We start from the raw sequence: 17,770 nt of genomic DNA, 5'->3' as shown, positions 1-17,770 counted from the left end.
CGCATTGAGACTAGGGAGTATACTTTCTTCAGCCTGACTCAGTCCGTTGTTAATTATCCGGACTCATACACAGAGGTATTTGAGAATAAGCCACTCATTCGTACTCAAGTGTATATAATGATGCAAAACATATTGAAACAATATGATATAAAAACAGTGAAGCTATAAGACAGTGTCATAGGGCAGTAGTTTACAATCAATGAGCTTTAACACATGCCTCCCATCTCAACCTTAGGGAAGCATTGTGTGTCTGCGACAGTCAATTCGTTTCTCTACTCTAGTCAATTAGTTTCCAACATCAGTTTACATTGTTACTTTCGTCCCACCCGCCTCGCCTGTAACTTCTGCCAGACTAACACACAAGACTAGCTAGCATGATACTTGAACATATGCTGTCATTTAGTAACCAGATGGGTTAAGAAAATGACATGTTTGAAACCTTAAACAACTCTACAACTGAAAAAACACTTCCGGGTCCATTAAAAAAAAAAAAAAACTTGCATCGCTCACAACCACTTTTTCTTTATAACTTGGCAAAACAACATGGTCAGACTGGGCAGTTATTTTGCAGGGAGGTCGTCCTCAACTCTGAAGCAGGCAAGAATAACTAACTACTTCCGCGTCATGAATCCTTCAGAGTAAGCGTCCCGTCCTTTATACTTAGTAAATTAACAATTAGAGCAAAAAAATGTATTCTAGTTATGCAAATAATTAAGTATTTCTATAAGAGATTATGTGTTTTTTTCCCCCCTTGTTTTTTCTCAAGACTACATAGTCAACAATGTTTTCTGTATGTACACAATTTTCTGTAGATCCAGCTCCAGGATAAAGGAGGCAGTTGAAATCAGCGAGGGGGCACATTTTGGGGGGGGGTTCTTGCATTGGAATTATATTTAATTCTGCTTATATAATCACGCTATACAACAAACAAAGCTTAAATGCAGAGACTCTGATCTTTGAGTCCTTTTGAAGTCTTAGCCCATTTCTGCTGCACTGTCAGCACAATTGACAGCGCACTACAGCAAGGCCACTTAGTGCATTACCCTTGTAGCCTATTTTCATGACCAATGTGCCTATGTGAATGCAGCCGTACACAGCTGTCTTACCAAAATAATGCAAACTAAATGCTGAAAGTAGTAGCCTAGTTATTCATGCTTGCCACAAAAAAAAAGACTGACTAGCAATTTGGTTTAGAATACCGACACGTATGCAAACAAATTAATTTGAACAGAACAAAACAGCGGTACCAAGTAGGCATAGTAAACAAAATATCAGATCGATAAAGGCATGACATAATCTATATTTACACTCGTTACATTAACAGTAAACAAAAGGTGACTGGAGATGGCCTACTGCTGTCTTGCCAAATAAGTTGGCAGAGACGGGCCCGCTTCAAACATGGAAAATAGTACCGCTCACTAATGAGTTGAGCAACACGTTGTATGGTACAATACACTTCTGTGAATCAAATTCAACCCAACTTTTCCAATACGTACAGTTCCATTTACAGCAACAAAAGACATAATATAATGTATCTGTTTCTATGAAGAAACGTATTGATATGTAGCTATACCCAGGGGCGTCATTTGGATTAGTGCATTGGAATTCTATTGAATTCCGCTTATGTCACGCTATATATACCACAATAAACATGCGTTCAAATGCTTTTGACCAAGAAGTGACATGTTCAATGGCACAAATCAGGGCTGCGCTCTATCAGCAACATGGACAGCACCATACAGACTAAAGCAAGATTTGAATAGAAAACAACCACCTAGATTGTTTCCTGCTGCCTCCTTGATGCTCTGTGGAACATCCTGAATAATCAATCATTCTATTCTCCCTGGAATCTTGTAAGATCCCCCTCAAATGCCAGTTGTATTAGTGGAGCTTTCCTCTGGTGTAACATCCTTCGGTGCTGACTGAAAACGTTTGTCAAAGGTGGAAAATGAATTGACATGTAGCTGTGGACGCACCAAAAGTCAGTCCATGTTTCAGTGCAGTAAGCACGGTCGGCATAGCGGAGAGGGTCCAGGTGTCCTCATTGGAGCCAGAGTGGGTGATTTCAGTCTGCAAAAACTGGCGAGCAACACTAAACTCAGCTTCCACCAAATCGGTTTTGCTTAGATCCAGCCAGCAGTGGTTAATTTTTTTACCTGTTTATTTAACTAGGCAAGTCAGTTAAGAACAAATTCTTATTTACAATGACTGCCTACCCGGGCCTAACCCGGACGACGCTCGGCCAATTGTGCTCTACCCTGTGGGACTCCCAATCACGGCCGGTTGTGATACAGCCTGGAATCGAACCAGGGTCTGTAGTGACACCTCTAGCACTGATATGCAGTGCCTTACACCGCTGCGCCACTAGGGAACCCTAAACCTTTTTCACATATAGAAGTCATGGCTCTCTCCTATTTTCACATCCATTAGGTTCCTTAGTCCCGTCTACCTTCAATGTGTACCAAGATTCCGATATCTCTCTTTCTTCAGTGACAGTCTCACTCGTGAGCCCTATGGTTTCATTTTGAATATTGTGTGACGTGTTTGTGGGGTATGGTGCTAAACACATTGGTAAGTTCCTTGTCTTTTCAAAGAGTATATTCCATAATAGACAAAAAAAATCCGCTGCGCCTCTTGACTCCGTTGCTTCCAATGTCCCCCTCAGTGGTTACTGGTTTGAAACAAGGAACTCGATAATGTCCACAATCACCGACAAATAAATGTGATTTCTTGCCAGATGCCCATAATTATATATGGATTAAAACTGAGGGGGCTAAACCACCTTTAGCCCCCTCGTGTGGACTGGTACAATTGTGTTGCAGTAAAAGGAGGGCACATTCTACTCAGGAGCACTTCTAGTTTCCAAATCCACAGAGTTTACACTGAGGAGTGTCACTTAGTGTGGCCAATCTGCTTAAATCCAATTGTTTCTTTCATATTGGACATGCATATTGCACTGTACACATTTTCCTGTATGTTCTGTCACAGTCAAAGGAGGCTCCATTCTACTCAGGAGCACTTCTCGTTTCTAAATCAATTGCTGTCGGGCTCCCTCTTGGGTTATTTGTGTCTTAATTATTTAATCAAACGGTGCACTTAAAGCATCAGACGACTCAGTCGATAAATATTTTTAGGGGGGTCGTGGACAGCCCTAGAGGTGACACTTTTCCCAGCTCCTTAGTCTGCAGGAATGAGTGCAAAGTTGTCTCACATGAAAATACATGAACTATACACACACATTCTCAACCTGTTTGCCTCTTACGCCCTCTATCCCTCGTCACTAATCGACTCGTCTTTCTGTGCTATAGCTGATCGACTCGTTTGTCTGCGAGATCGGGACTCTGAAGGAGATGGTGCAAAAGGCTGAGCAAGCAGAGGGAGATCCAGAGCCTGTAATACTACAGGGGTAAGTGTGTGTTAACCTACAGACAAACTGACTAACAAAATTGTTCTTTCTGTCCGTCCGTTTACTCTAGTAGTGGTACGAGGAGCAGACTTGCTTAAGCCTTATCATGGGCTGATGTAAAACTAACGTTAGCTGTGTATGTTAGAGCGAGGGGGGAAAAGGAGGAAGACATTAAAACAGTGATTTGTTTCCTTGAGGAACGAGTAGAATTTCAGACCACTTTTAGTTTGTTCAAGTGTAATAACAACAGATGTTGAATTCATTGTTACTGGATGTTTGATAAGCATGATTTGAGGATCATGATGATAACGATGATGAGTGCCAGTGAGTAAAGTTGATTGGTGTTCTGTAGTTCCCTGTCTCCACCAGCAAGTGGGGATAGTGTGCTCTGGTCATTCAGGTAGCTGAGTTTCATGATGTCATTGTGTTGATGAGATGTCAGAGGGAAAGGTGGGTAGAGTATCAGGGATTTCCAAAGTGAACACCAAGCATGTTTGTGTAGATTAGATTATGGGTTACAAAAAAATGATTTACAGATTACCTGACATTAGGTACATAATGACATGTAGATTACACTGGGTGTACAAAACATTAGGAACACCTTCCTAATATGGAGTTGCACCCGCTTTTGCCCTCAGAACAGCCTCAATTTGTCAGGGCATGGACTACAAGGTGTTGAAACCATTCCACAGAGATGCTGGTCCATGTTGACTCCAATGCATCCCACCATTGTCAAGTTGGCTGGATGTCCTTTGGGTGGTGGACCATTCTTGATACACACAGGAAACTATTGAGCATTAAAAACCCAGCAGGGTTGCAGTTATTGACACACTCAAACCAGTGCACCTGGCCGTTACTACCATACCTTGTTCAAAGGCACATACATATTTTGTCTTGACCATTCATCCTCTGACTGGCACACATACACAATCCATGTCTTAATTGTTTCATAGCTTAAACATCCTTATTTAACCCGTCTCCTCACCTTAATCTACACCACGTGTCAAACACAAGGTCCACAGGCCAATGATACATTTCTATCCAGCCCGTGCAATGATTTGGGTTGTCAATTTATTTTGGCCCGCTTACATACCACCCGTAATGCGGTGCGCTACAAGTCACAGCAAGCACTGCCAACGTGCAGTGCATTGTCACACACACCCCTCTTCCCAGACCCACCACACGTGATCCAGCCAGTGCGCTGTAATATATCATCACTAATGGCACTGACAATCTTCTACCGTAGGTTTACACGTGTTGGCTAAATGTCCATGCCAAGTTTCGGTTCAAACGGGTCATTGCTGTAGCCTACAGAAAATGTAATCTTGGTTGTCAAAAATGTATAAGATATTGGATTCACACGTGGGTATAAATTACTACTAAAGGACAATAGGGACACAATCGAGTATAAGTAAGTCAACAGTTGAGTCCTCCACGGTATGAAATTACAGCCTCCTATCGGTGAATTCAACGTCAATTGCGCTGCTTTCGTATGTCCTGGTTACAGCTCGCAGCGGAAGAAAAATGTACAGACATATACCACAGTCCTAGCTAGGCTACTAAAATGTTGCAGACTTCGATTTTTAAAGATTGACAATGAATAGCCCTGCAACAAAACGCCATGCAAATGAGAAACATGTAGACCTATTACAGAAACATTTGAGCACTAACCTTGGCTGGCTACTCAACTACAACACATTTTGAGTGCTTCTTATTTTGTTTAAATATGTTAATGCTATATAGATTTATTCCTATTTTTCGACAGTGTGCGGGTCTCCATCTCTTCCATTAAAATGCTACATACACAGCGTCTTATGGACGTTTATAAAGGGCCATATTTCTTTCAAATTCAACAATGACCAGTTTGGCTCGCAGTTGTATGCACATGTTTTTGAAAAAACAAACATAATGGGCTAGGTCTAGTCTGCGAATTCATTTTTTTTTCTCAGTATGTGCTGATTGAGTTTGACACCCCTGATCTATACTGATTGAAGTGGATTCATCAAGTGACATCAGTAAGGGATCATAGCATTCACCTGGTCAGTCTATCATGGAAACAGCAGGTGTTCCTAATGTTTTGTACACTCAGTGTATAATATACCCTTATGAGCCTCATATGAAGATTGCTAAATATTCACACCAATGGTGATTAGTAAATATCAGTGGCGCTAGCGGATCTCTTCTGCCCTGATAGGATGTTAAAGCAGTTTCCGTGGAATTGAAAAAGCACCTATTTCTGAAGAAGTATGAGTAGTGACGGATAAAGGTGGGCGTGCTTGCGTTGAGTCATTTCATTGGGTACATGTTTTACACTGGAATACTGAACCTCCTGGGCTATTCTCAGTTTTGAGATCCATTAATAACTATGATTCAATAATACTTTTTGGTTCTCATGCTGATCTATTACGTTCTAGTTTTTATTATGCGGTTGTGTGCACTTGTGTTTGTGCATAGTTTTTTGTGTGTGCATGTGTCTGTACGTTAGATATCACTATCTAACGTACAGAGGATTTAAATGGTATATTTCTAATTTGGTCTTTCTCCCCCTCTCAGGCTAGATGGGCAGGTGGGAGGTCTGTTCCTACAGGCTCCTCCCTGTGTTGGCGTGAGGGCAGGGCTTGCTGGAGTTAGGGATTCAGGCTACGACTCTTTGCGTAGAAGGATGAGTGTGCTGGACTGGCTGGTGCAAACGCACGCTGTGTGGCTGCAGCTGGGACTGAGCCGGCCAGAAGCCACACGCAAACTGCAACCACAGCCCACTGGGGTGAGACCAGATGCACTCACCTAGTCACAGGACCCAATTCATGTTCTACTAAGCTAACATATGGAATTGTTTTTAAGGTCATACCATGGATCATTTAGCCATTTGATTTAGGATTTTAGGACCCCTGTAGGCATCATACAAATATTGAATGTGGCCTTTTATTTGGCCTTCACTACTATAGCCCATAGAAATGCGTTGAATAACACATTCATACATGTAAAAAATGAATCAAGGTTTTGAAGTGTGACTAATATCTAGGAGATGTAAGAAAGCTCAGGAAATAATGTTTTTTTTTTTTTGGACACATGTTTAACAATAACATTTTTTGCCACAAACTACCTTCATACTTCCATAAAATGTTTTAACCAGTACCGTGTTGCCTTCAGACGAGTACCTTGACAGTTGTGGTGGTCGTAGAGCAAAACGGTAAAACCATCATGTTCGTGAGTCTCCCCTTTTCCATAGAGTGGTCATATTAGTTATTAGGCCAAACCATTCGGACGCTACAGACCGATTTTTCAGGATGTCTCCTGGTCTGACAAACAGCGCTGTAGCTCTGCCACTTTCAACCTCAGATGCGGAAGACACACACAGGCGGATGCAGTGAATTGAGACGTGTCCCATGCAACAACAAAAAAAACATCTCTAAAGGATTTTGATGGGGATTTTTTATGTTAATTCGATTGACGGGTAGGTGTCAATAGACTCTTAAAGAGATTATAGTGGTATTGTTTGCATGCAAGCCTCAGCAAGCACCAATAAGATACTGGACACTGTCACTGCCGCTTAATTTATAAAAGGCAAGACCACTCACCCATATTTCCTATAATTCTACACATTTTGTCATGTCTTATGTGTGTTCATGTGATATTTGAGTGACTCAAACAAAATCAATGGGCTAAAAAATGATAGCTGACATTGGCTAGTTGATCTGGACATTTCTAAAAAGTTCTAAATAGCTCTCTACGGTCTGCAATGACTGACTTGACAAGAGGAAAACTGCTGATGCACTACCCAATTTCGAAATTGCACCTTGAGGAACTTTCAAGACTAAGTTGAACGCCTGACTGAGTTCCTTAAGGTACCCCCTGCCGAACCCTTGCGTACCCCAGAACCACTCATTGTAAAAAAACATTTGGAACACCTGCTCTTTCCATGACAAAGATTATCCAGGAGAAAGCTATGATCCTTTATTGATGTCACCTGTTAAATCCACTTCAGTCAGTGTAGATTTTTAAAAATGTAACCTTTAACTAGGCAAGCCAGTTAAGGACAAATTCTTATTTACAATGAAGTGGGTTAACTGCCTTGTTCAGGGGTAGAACAACAGATGTTTTACATTGTCAGCTCGGGGATTCGATCCAGCAACCTTCTGGATTTTCAAACCTCGAGACAAATGAGACGGATTGTGTATGTGAGCCATTCAGAGGGTGAATGGGCAAGACAAAATATTTAAGTGCCTTTTGAACGGGGTATTGTAGTTGGTGCCAGTGCACCGGTTTGAGTGTCAAGAACTTCAACGCTGCTGGGTTTTTCACGCTCAACAGTTTCCTGTCTGTATCAAGAATGGTCCACCACCAAAAGGACATCCAGCCAACTTGACACAACTGTGGGAAGCATTGGAGTTAACATGGGCCAGCATCATTGTGGAACGCTTTCCACACCTTGTAGAGTCCATGCCCTGACAAATTGAGGTTGTTCTGAGGGCAAAAGAGGGTTCCACCCAATATTAAGGTGTTCCTAATGTTTTGTACACTCAGTGTTTATGACATGAAGTATCCCTCTCTTCCTATGAGAAGGCTGATGCATCTTTGTGTGCAAAGCAGTGCTTGGAGTATTTCCTACTTATCTGTGATCCTCACAAGGTCATCACAAACATCTGCTACTATCTTTCACAGTACCTAAGGCCAGGATGAAATTGGAAAAATAAATGTTCCTATAATTTTTGGTCGAAATACCTTAACTGGAGGAGAGGGTATCGCTTGCTGAGTTTAAAGCTCTGATAGAGGAAAATGATGACTATCGTGATTGTTTTTAATGTATTGTGCTCTTGTGTTGCATGTACACACTGACTACTTCCTTGCCAGGTCCCCCTCACAAAGAGGTTTCTAACCTCAAGGGTTTATTTTTCTGGTTATTAAGCTCCTATTCATGCAACAACCTCACAATACACAGACACCCTTACAATCTCACACAATGGAGGACTAAATGAGACACATACTTCAGAAGTGTCTGTGATTTTCCATTTCAACGTTTTTATTGATGTCTGTGTTTCTCAAATGGGCTTTTTCCCCCTGGCTGCAGACGTTTCTGGTGAGAAAGTCGACTACCCTGCAGAGGAAGGTGATCTCTCTGCGGATGCACCAGGACTCTGAGACACCCGTCAAAGATTTCCCTGTGAAGGAGTGTCAATACAGTAAGCACATGGCCTATCAATTCCTATCTATTAGGGACCTTTATCATCCAAATGTATCCCCATAGACCTGTTATTATAAGCTTCTCAACACACCATTTATTTTTCCTCTGATTATTTGAATATTCTATTTTAATCTATTATATCCCTTTTGCTCTAATTTCTCCTTGGGTTTTCCCCCCCCATTCTAAATCAACACCAGTGTTGACGTTCTTCTGTCACAGTACAGTATGTGGTGTTTCTCTAACTGGGCCTCAACATTATTCTCTTCTCTCTCTACTCTGAGGTCATGCAGAGAACACTGGGTGTTTCCCCAAGCCTATTTCCCAATACTTACCTAGTGAACGTATTTATGTTATGCAGTTAAGTCACACAAAGATTCACTTCTTAAACCAGGCTTTATATAGCTGCCTCTCTTTTGATGATCTTGGGTTGAATAGAACAATCTGATTAAACTATTTGTTGGGTGTGTTGTCCCAGAAAATGGCTGACCAGGTATTTAGTATGGTTTCTTAATGTGATGCAGCCTGGTATGTGTGATGGCCTGTTGCAGCTTGCTCTCCGATTCTATGTAAACGATTGCACAAGGCGTAGGCAAATGCCTGGAAAACACACGTATCTCTCCTGCAAAAAGCCTCACTGAGCTAGGCAGCTAACTGGGCATTGTTTAGCCATCGAACAATCATTTTGGAGAGTAGTGACATTATCCAAATGTATGCTGAACAAAAATATAAACGCAAAATGTAAAGTGGTGGTTTCATGAGCTGAAATAAAAAATCCCAGAAATTTTCCATACGCACAAAAGCTTATTTCTCTCACATTTTGTGCACACATTTGTTTATATTCCTGTTATTGAGCATTTTTTTTCTTTGCCAAGATAATCCATCCACTTGACAGGTGTGGCATATCAAGAAGCTGATTAAACGGCATGAGGGAGCGTGCAATTGGCCTGCTGACTGCAAGAATGTCCGCCAGAGAATTGATTGTTAATTTCTCTATCATAAGCTGCCTCCAATGTTGTTTTAGATAATTTGGCAGTACAGCCAACCGGTGGGATCGTCTTGTGAAATCCATTGATTAAGGCATTTATTTATTTCAATTGACTGATTTCCTTATATGAACTGTAACTCATTAAAAGCTTTGAAATTGTTCCATGTTGTGTTTATATTTTTGTTCAGTGTAGATGCTGCATCAAACAGTACTCAAGTTAGCGGGGGAACATTTTTGAAAACTTAAGATCAGCAAGAGTCAAGTATCCAGGCTAGAAATGTGCAAGTGTAGAGTACTTTTATGTAAATGTGGACATAATGTTTTCACATTACACAGCAGACTTTGACATCCTGTTGCTCTTCTCAAGCTCAGAATTCGTCCAAGTTAAGCATTAGTAATGGAGTTCAGTGTACAAGTGAGGACTGCTCGCTGGCCTACTGTCTGGATTTAACCCACTTCCCCAATTTCCTCTCTTAAATGTAAATACACATTCTCTCCCCTTCCCTCACTCTCTCTGCCTCTTTCTTTCCTTCCATATCTATCACTTCCTGCATACCCCAATCTCTATTAAAATGTTTAAAAATATATATTTCTCTCTCCGTCCATCCCTTTTTTCTAGATCTGGGACACGTTTATGGGTTATTAAAGACTTGTTGTATACAGTTGCCTTTGTGTCTGGCTCTTCATGCCTTGGCAAATGAACCAGCAAGGCACCAGATGTGTACCCTGTTGTCTTAGTAGAGTGACCCAAACGTGTGAGCAACAGTTTTCCTATTAAGTTGTGTCTCAGAAGACCATAATGAAATGAATAACATTGGTAAACAGTGATAAGTTAACTACTTGTGATAATGCAACTTGTGTGTGTATGGTATGTCACTGTAGTTCCCAAGTGAAAACATCACTACTCTCATCTAGGAATATTGCTGTTCTGATTTATGGGAATAGCCTATGGAAATGTCTCACGGTTCCTTAAATATAAATTTCTCCACAGCATTCTCCTTGGAGGGATCGGGCCTCAGCTTTGCAGACCTGTTTCATCTTGTGGCTTTCTGCTGCATCAGCAGGTAACACACACACACACACACACACACCCCAAAAAACTGTACCTTTCTCATCCCAGCTATAAATCACCTATTCCTTTTGAAGACGAACACATGGAGCCCAGAGGTTACTGAAAGAACCTGACTCAGTTGAAGTTCAGAGAGTAGCATTTACTGGCCACCTCATCAGTTCATGTTATATGAGACTATTACACTGTTTTCTTCAAGCTATCATTGTCAGTCTAGTCTGCACTATAACAATTCAAATTACTAGTGTTGAGCAACATTTTGGGGGGGAGGGGGGTTATTAAACAACTAATTGACCGACGGTTCAATTACTTTAAATACATTTTGTTTGGTTTTTTTTGTGAGCCCAACATGCTGTTTTTCTACAGAGAAACCTATGGGACACTGGGCAGAAAGGAGTTGTAGTTTCCACTTAAGCAAATATTTCAGCTATTTCAGCGCAGAAACTTGTTAATTAACTCAGTGGCGTGTATTCATGGATGCCAAGGGAAGCCAGGCTTCTCCAAAAAATGTACCAAGAAAAAAAACATGCATTTTTCATCTCTGTATTTCATGATTTTCCTTACATTCGCAAGAGGCTGAATGTACAGTATCTCATCGGAGAAAGCATTCGAGTGAGTGAAACAGCGCGTCTCTGTGTGTGTAGGCCATCTACAGTTAAAGTCGGAAGTTTACATACACTTAGGTTGGAGTCATTAAAACTAGTTTTCAACCACTCCACAAATTTGTTGTTGACAAACTATAGTTTTGGCAAGTCAGTTAGGACATCTACTTTGTGCATGACACAAGTAATTTTTCCAACAATTGTTTACAGACAGATTATTTCACTTATAATTCACTGTATCACAATTCCAGTGGGACAGAAGTTTACATACACTGAGTTGACTGTGCCTTTAAACAGCTTGGAAAATTCCAGAAAATGATGTCATGGCTTTAGAAGCTTCTGATACGCTAATGAGTCAATTGGAGGTGTACCTGTGGATGCATTTCAAGGCCTACCTTCAAACTCAGTGCCTCTTTGCTTGACATAATGGGAAAATCAAAAGATATCAGCCAAGACCTCAGGAAAAAAAATTGTAGACCTCCACAAGTCTGGTTCATCCTTGGGAGCAATTTCCAAACCCCTGAAGGTACCACGTTCATCTGTACAAACACCATGGGACCACACAGCAGTCATACCGTTCAGGAAGGAGACTCATTCTGTCTCCTAGAGATGAACGTACTTTGGTGCGAAAAGTGCAAATAAATCCCAGAACCATAGCAAAGGACCTTGTGAAGATGCTGGAGGAAACCGGTACAAAAGTATCTATATCCACAGTAAAACGAGTCCTATATCAACATAACCTGAAAGGCTGCTCAGCAAGGAAGAAGCCACTGCTCCAAAACCGCCATAAAAAGCCAGACTACAGTTTGCAACTGCACATGGGGACAAAGTTTTGTACTTTTTTGGAGAAATGTCCTCTGGTCAGATGAAACAAAAATAGAACTGTTTGGCCATAATGACCATCGTTATTGCATCGTTATTGTTTGGAGGAAAAAGGGCAAGCCGAAGAACACCATTCCAACCGTGAAGCACGGGGGTGGCAGCATCATGTTGTGGGGGTGCTTTGCTGCAGGAGGGACTGGTGCACTTCACAAAATAGATGGCTTCATGAGGAAGAAAAATTATGTGGATATATTGAAGCAACATCTCAAGACATCAGTCAGGAAATTAAAGCTTGGTTGCAAATGGGTCTTCCAAATGGACAATGACCCCAAGCATTCTTCCAAAGTTGTGGCAAAATGGCTTAAGGACAACAAAGTCAAGGTATTGGAGTGGCCATCACAAAGCCCTGACCTCAATCCCATAAATTTTGTGGGCAGAACTGAAAAGGCGTGTGTGAGCAAGGAGGCCTACAAACCTGACTCAGTTACACCAGCTCTGTCAGGAGGAATGGGCCAAAAATCACCCAACTTATTGTGGGAAGCTTGTGGAAGGCTACACGAAACGTTTGACCAAAGTTAAGCAATTCAAATTTTCCTGGCGCACCAAAAAGTGTCAAGGGAAGCCAGTTTGGATTTGTCATCACTCCTATTGTGGCGACTTGTGTTGTCCTCCAGTGGCTAACTAGCTTAAATTGGCCCTTTCCTAAATTCTTATGGTCTGGCTTGGCTTTTTCTGGCTTGGCTTCCCCAGTGATTTACCCAAGCACAGCTACTGAATTAACTACAATGACCGCCATCCATTGCGCCTGTTCTTTTCTGGCTCGGACAAAGATGGATAGACTTTTTTTTTATGCCTGCTTTGTTGTGTTAGATACACAGACTGCATACGCCGCCGCATATGAGGAATGCACACAACACGAGACCGCACTTGAAAGTTATCTACTTTGAAATCTTGTAAAAAAAAATGTAATACAGTTCTCAGCATACTTAGGCAGGCTAGCCTAGAATGACTAAAGACGGTACAGTACAGAGATGATGTTAGATGGTTGTCTGGCTGGCCAACTTGGTCTCGGAGCATTTCATATTATTTCTGAGACACTGCATTTAGTATATGTATTCATTTGTGGATGTCCAACCATTTTGTATGATATGTTACGAATTACAATTCGTATTATATGTTACGAATTTGCATAATGTACAATATGTCACGAATTACCAATACTTAGGACATGTTACAAATTTGCTAAACATAAATGTTACGAATTCTAGCTAGGTGGTTAACGTTAGCTAGGCTAGGGGTTAGGGTTAAATTTAGGAGTTAGGTTAACAGGTTACAGTTATGGGAAGGGTTAGCTAAAAGGGTTAGGGTTAGCTAATATACTAAGTAGTTGCAAAAAAATGTCTGTAAGTAGTTAAAAAGTTGCTAATTAGTGCAAATGCTAAAGTTATCCGTAATGAGATTCGAACTCGCAAACTTTGGGTTGCTAGATGCCCACCCATCCGCCCCGACCAACCACCCTACTAAGTAACCATTTGTCTTATGTAACCATATCAAACGTAACATATCATACTAATTTCAGTGTCCTGGATTTATGTTTCCTATGTTACTCTAGTCTATGAGAACAGGCTGGGCTGGCTGGCTGCTAGTGCCTGAGCAGAGATGAGATGACTTTAAAGAATGAAAAATTATAGTAATGTACACAACTGAAATATTTTATTATTTCATAATAATTGGACCTGACAGAGACAACGGAATATTTTCAATGTTTTGGCAATTGAATGTTCACTATTTTTGGCTTTGGAATTTCAATTAAAAAGCTCTAATCAGCCTCCCGGGTGGCGCAGTGGTCTAGGGCACTGCATCGCAGTGACCGGGAGGTCCGTGGGGCGACGCACAATTGGCCTAGCGTCGTCCGGGTTAGGGAGGGTTTGGCCGGTAGGGATATCCTTGTCTCATCGCGCTCCAGCGACTCCTGTGGCGGGCTGGGCGCAGTGCGCGCTAACCAAGGGGGCCAGGTACACGGTGTTTCCTCCAACACATTGGTGCGGCTGGCTTCCGGGTTGGAGGCGCGCTGTGTTAAGAAGCAGTGCGGCTTGGTTGGGTTGTGCTTCGGAGGACGAGTGGCTTTCGACCTTCGTCTCTCCCGAGCCCGTACGGGAGTTGTAGCGATGAGACAAGATAGTAATTACTAGCGATTGGATACCACGAAAATTGGGGAGAAAATGGGATTGAAAAAAATAAAAAAATATAATAATAAAAAAAATAAAGCTCGAATCATTTTACTTTCATTATTTCATAATGCATTTAATGTGTAAAAAAAAACAAAAACGAAAAATGGGATTATTATATATATTTTTTTTTAACAGAACAGTCCTCAAAGCACATATCGCTCAGCAGAACTACCGTTTTTTAAAACTTTGGTTAGTAAACAAGGGGTCACTTGATGCTATTCAAACTATTCTAATTTTGGATAAAACTTAGAGGTTGTGATTGAAAACATGCGGAGATCATCCATTCACCTACTCTGCATCTCAAAGACACAGTGGTTGGAACCAAAAATCTAAAATTTGGACTCATCAAACCAAAGGACAGATATCCACCGGTCTATTTGTTTTTTGGCCCAAGCAAGTCTCTTCTTATTATTGGTGACCTTTAGTAGTGGTTTCTTTGCAGCAATTCGACCATGAAGTTCTGAACAGTTGATGTTGAGAGGTCTGTTACTTGAACTCTGAAGCATTTATTTGGGATGCGATCTGAGGTGCAGTTAAATCTAATGAACCTATCCTCTGCAGCAGAGGTAACTCGGGGTCTTCCTTTCCTGTGGTGGTTCTCATGAGAGCCAGTTTCATCATAGCACTTGATGGTTTTTGCTACTGCACTTGAAGAAACTTTCAAAGTTCTTAATGTTCCTGATTGACTGACCATCAAATCAAGTTTATTTTATATAGCCCTTCGTACATCAGCTAATATCTCGAAGTGCTGTACAGAAACCCAGCCTAAAACCCCAAACAGCAAGCAATGCAGGTGTAGAAGCACGGCGGCTAGGAAAAACTCCCTAGAAAGGCCAAAACCTAGGAAGAAACCTAGAGAGGAACCAGGCTATGAGGGGTGGCCAGTCCTCTTCTGTCTGTGCCGGGTGGAGATTATAACAGAACATGGCCAAGATGTTCAAATGTTCATAAATGACCAGCATGGTCAAATAATAATCAGGAGTAAATGTCAGTTGGCTTTTCATAGCCGATCATTAAGAGTATCTCTACCGCTCCTGCGGTCTCTAGAGAGTTGAAAACAGCAAGTCTGGGACATGTAGCACGTCCGGTGGACAGGTCAGGGTTCCATAGCCGCAGGCAGAACAGTCGAAACTGGAACCGCAGCAAGGCCAGGTGGACTGGGACAGCAAGGAGTCATCATGCCCGGTAGTCCTGACGCATGGTCCTAGGGCTCAGGTCCTCCGAGAGAGAGAAAGAGAGGAGAGAATTAGAGAGAGCATACTTAAATTCACACAGGACACCGGATAAGACAGGAGAAGTACTCCAGATATAACCAACTGGCCCTAGCCGCCCGACAAACTATTGCAGCATAAATACTGGAGGCTGAGACAGGAGGGGTCAGGAGACACTGTGGCCCCATCCGATGATACCCCCAGACAGGGCCAAACAGAGGATATAATCCCACCCACTTTGCCAAAGCACAGCCCCCACACCACTAGAGGGATATCTTCAACCTCCAACTTACCATCCTGAGACAAGGCCGAGTATAGCCCACAAAGATCTCACCACAGCACAAACCAAGGGGGGGGGGGGGGGCGCCAACCCAGACAGGAAGATCACGTCAGTAACTCAACCCACTCAAGTGACGCACCCCTCCTAGGGACGGCATGAAAGAGCACCAGTAAGCCAGTGACTCAGCCCCTGTAATAGGGTTAGAGGCAGAGAATCCCAGTGGAGAGAGGGGAACCGGCCAGGCAGAGACAGCAAGGGCGGTTCGTTGCTCCAGAGCCTTCATTTCTTAAAGTAATGATGGACTTTTGTTTCTCTTTGCTTATTTGAACTGTTCTTAGCATAATATGGACTTGGTCTTCTGTATACCACCCCACCTTGTCACAACACAACTGATTGGCTCAAACACATTCAGAAGGAAAGACATTTCACAAATTAACTTTAAAAAGGCACACCTGTTAATTGAAATGCATTCCAGGTGACTACCTCATGAAGCTGGTTGAGAGAATGCCAAGTGTGCAAAGCTGTCAAGGCACAGGGTGGCTACTTTGAAGAATCTCAAATATATTTTGATTTGTTGTTAACACTTTTTTTTGGTTACTACATGATTCCATATGTTATTTCACAGTTTTGAGGATCTCACTATTTTACAATGTGTAAAATTGTAAAAATAAAGAAAAACCCTTGAATGAGTAAGTGCATCCAAACTGTTGACTGGTTGTGTGTGTGTGTATAGATAGATGGGAAAGGGATTAATTCACTCTTTCTATCTGTCTCATTCATCTCACATATTGACTGTCTGCCTCTCTCTTAGGGATGTCTTGCCATTCACTCTAAAGCTTCCTGAAGCCATCTCTGCAGCCAGGACGCCAACAGGCTTGGAGGAGGTGGCCAAGCTAGGAGCAGGTAAATGTCCACTAGACTGATACTGTACATTTGTATTGATTTAATTCATATCTGAAGCATGAAGATTTAAAAGTGTAGCTTCACTCTGTAGCTGGATGGTCATGCTAGTTGACTGTAGTCACTTTAGAAAAGTCTTGTGAGTACTTTAGGTCTAATCCCACATTCTGTTTAAAACCAAGCAAATGTTCTTCCTTTGGCTGTTCTTGTAAATCACATTTAACTACATTCTCCAAGTTAAATTAGTAAAAGCCCAAAGCTCTGGGTCACACCCATAGGAATAATGCCTCTCTGAGCCCCAAATCAGTGGCTGCTAGGCACATGATGAGGGGAGCATTGGGGCCCTGGAACCACGAATAGGCCTCACTGGGGGCTTAGACCTCTAACTCAGTCACTGTGCAATGTGCTCTCTCTGTGCCAAAGCTGTAATGTCACACTGCCTCTGAAAGAGCCAATGTATAGGCCATACTAGCCTCGGTGACACACTGATTTGATAACATACTTACTTTGGTGTGGTTTCGAGTGATCTTCACACACAACAGGCCCACTGTGTAGCTTTTCCCTCTGATTAACGTGAAGAGACCGCATTGAGACTTAAACAATGCTTGGGTTTGTGTGTGTTGAGGTAGATGCGCGTCACTGAAGGTTTACATGGATTTTAATGATGTTCATATAGGTGACCATACTCTGTGAGCCGTGTGTAGGTAGGCTATGTCGCGTCACTGAAATATGGCTTTGGACATAACAAAAGACACCAGTGCTGAGTTCTGACGTCTAGATCGGTACCTGTGACGTGGGTCTGATTTCAATGCAGTTGGGCTGTGTCTATCTATGCTTCAGAGAAAGTAGACTTTCTATCATTCTGTCTATTCAACCATTTGTCTGGTTAACAGACCAGCAGAAGTTGAGCTTGATTGAAAAATAAGTGCACATTAGCTGGACATACTAGCAGATGCTTGATAAGTAAGTTTTTCAAGCAGTGAACCATAAGCAGACATTTCTCTTTACCATGAGGCTGAACTTGGCAGTATTTATTCACTCTGTCATCATCTGCCTGTATTTCAGGTTTCACTCGCCTCATA

The 17,770-nt window shown here is 41.9% G+C and overlaps 1 protein-coding gene across 5 annotated transcripts in view; it reads left to right on the top strand.

Moving 5' to 3' along the window:
* The window catches only part of LOC139570858 (ras and Rab interactor 2-like), a 46,320-nt gene that overhangs the window by 14,518 nt on the left and 14,032 nt on the right, over nucleotides 1–17,770 (top strand). For 3 of the 5 annotated variants that reach the window (XM_071393144.1, XM_071393143.1, XM_071393146.1), the window contains 5 exons: nucleotides 3,309–3,406; nucleotides 5,960–6,170; nucleotides 8,475–8,586; nucleotides 10,565–10,637; nucleotides 16,600–16,691. In XM_071393144.1, coding sequence (XP_071249245.1) covers nucleotides 3,309–3,406; nucleotides 5,960–6,170; nucleotides 8,475–8,586; nucleotides 10,565–10,637; nucleotides 16,600–16,691 — 586 coding nt within the window. Of the gene's footprint in view, nucleotides 1–3,308; nucleotides 3,407–5,959; nucleotides 6,171–6,203; nucleotides 6,861–8,474; nucleotides 8,587–9,478; nucleotides 10,329–10,564; nucleotides 10,638–16,599; nucleotides 16,692–17,770 lie in introns of those variants that run through there. The other 2 variants (XM_071393148.1, XM_071393147.1) reach the window with 2 other exon arrangements.

The sequence above is a fragment of the Salvelinus alpinus genome, chromosome 3, assembly GCF_045679555.1.
Source record: "Salvelinus alpinus chromosome 3, SLU_Salpinus.1, whole genome shotgun sequence".
In the NCBI taxonomy this organism is placed as follows: domain Eukaryota; kingdom Metazoa; phylum Chordata; class Actinopteri; order Salmoniformes; family Salmonidae; genus Salvelinus; species Salvelinus alpinus.
The sequence above is the reverse complement of the archived record's forward strand: the minus strand, read 5'-3'. Positions and strand labels throughout refer to the sequence as shown.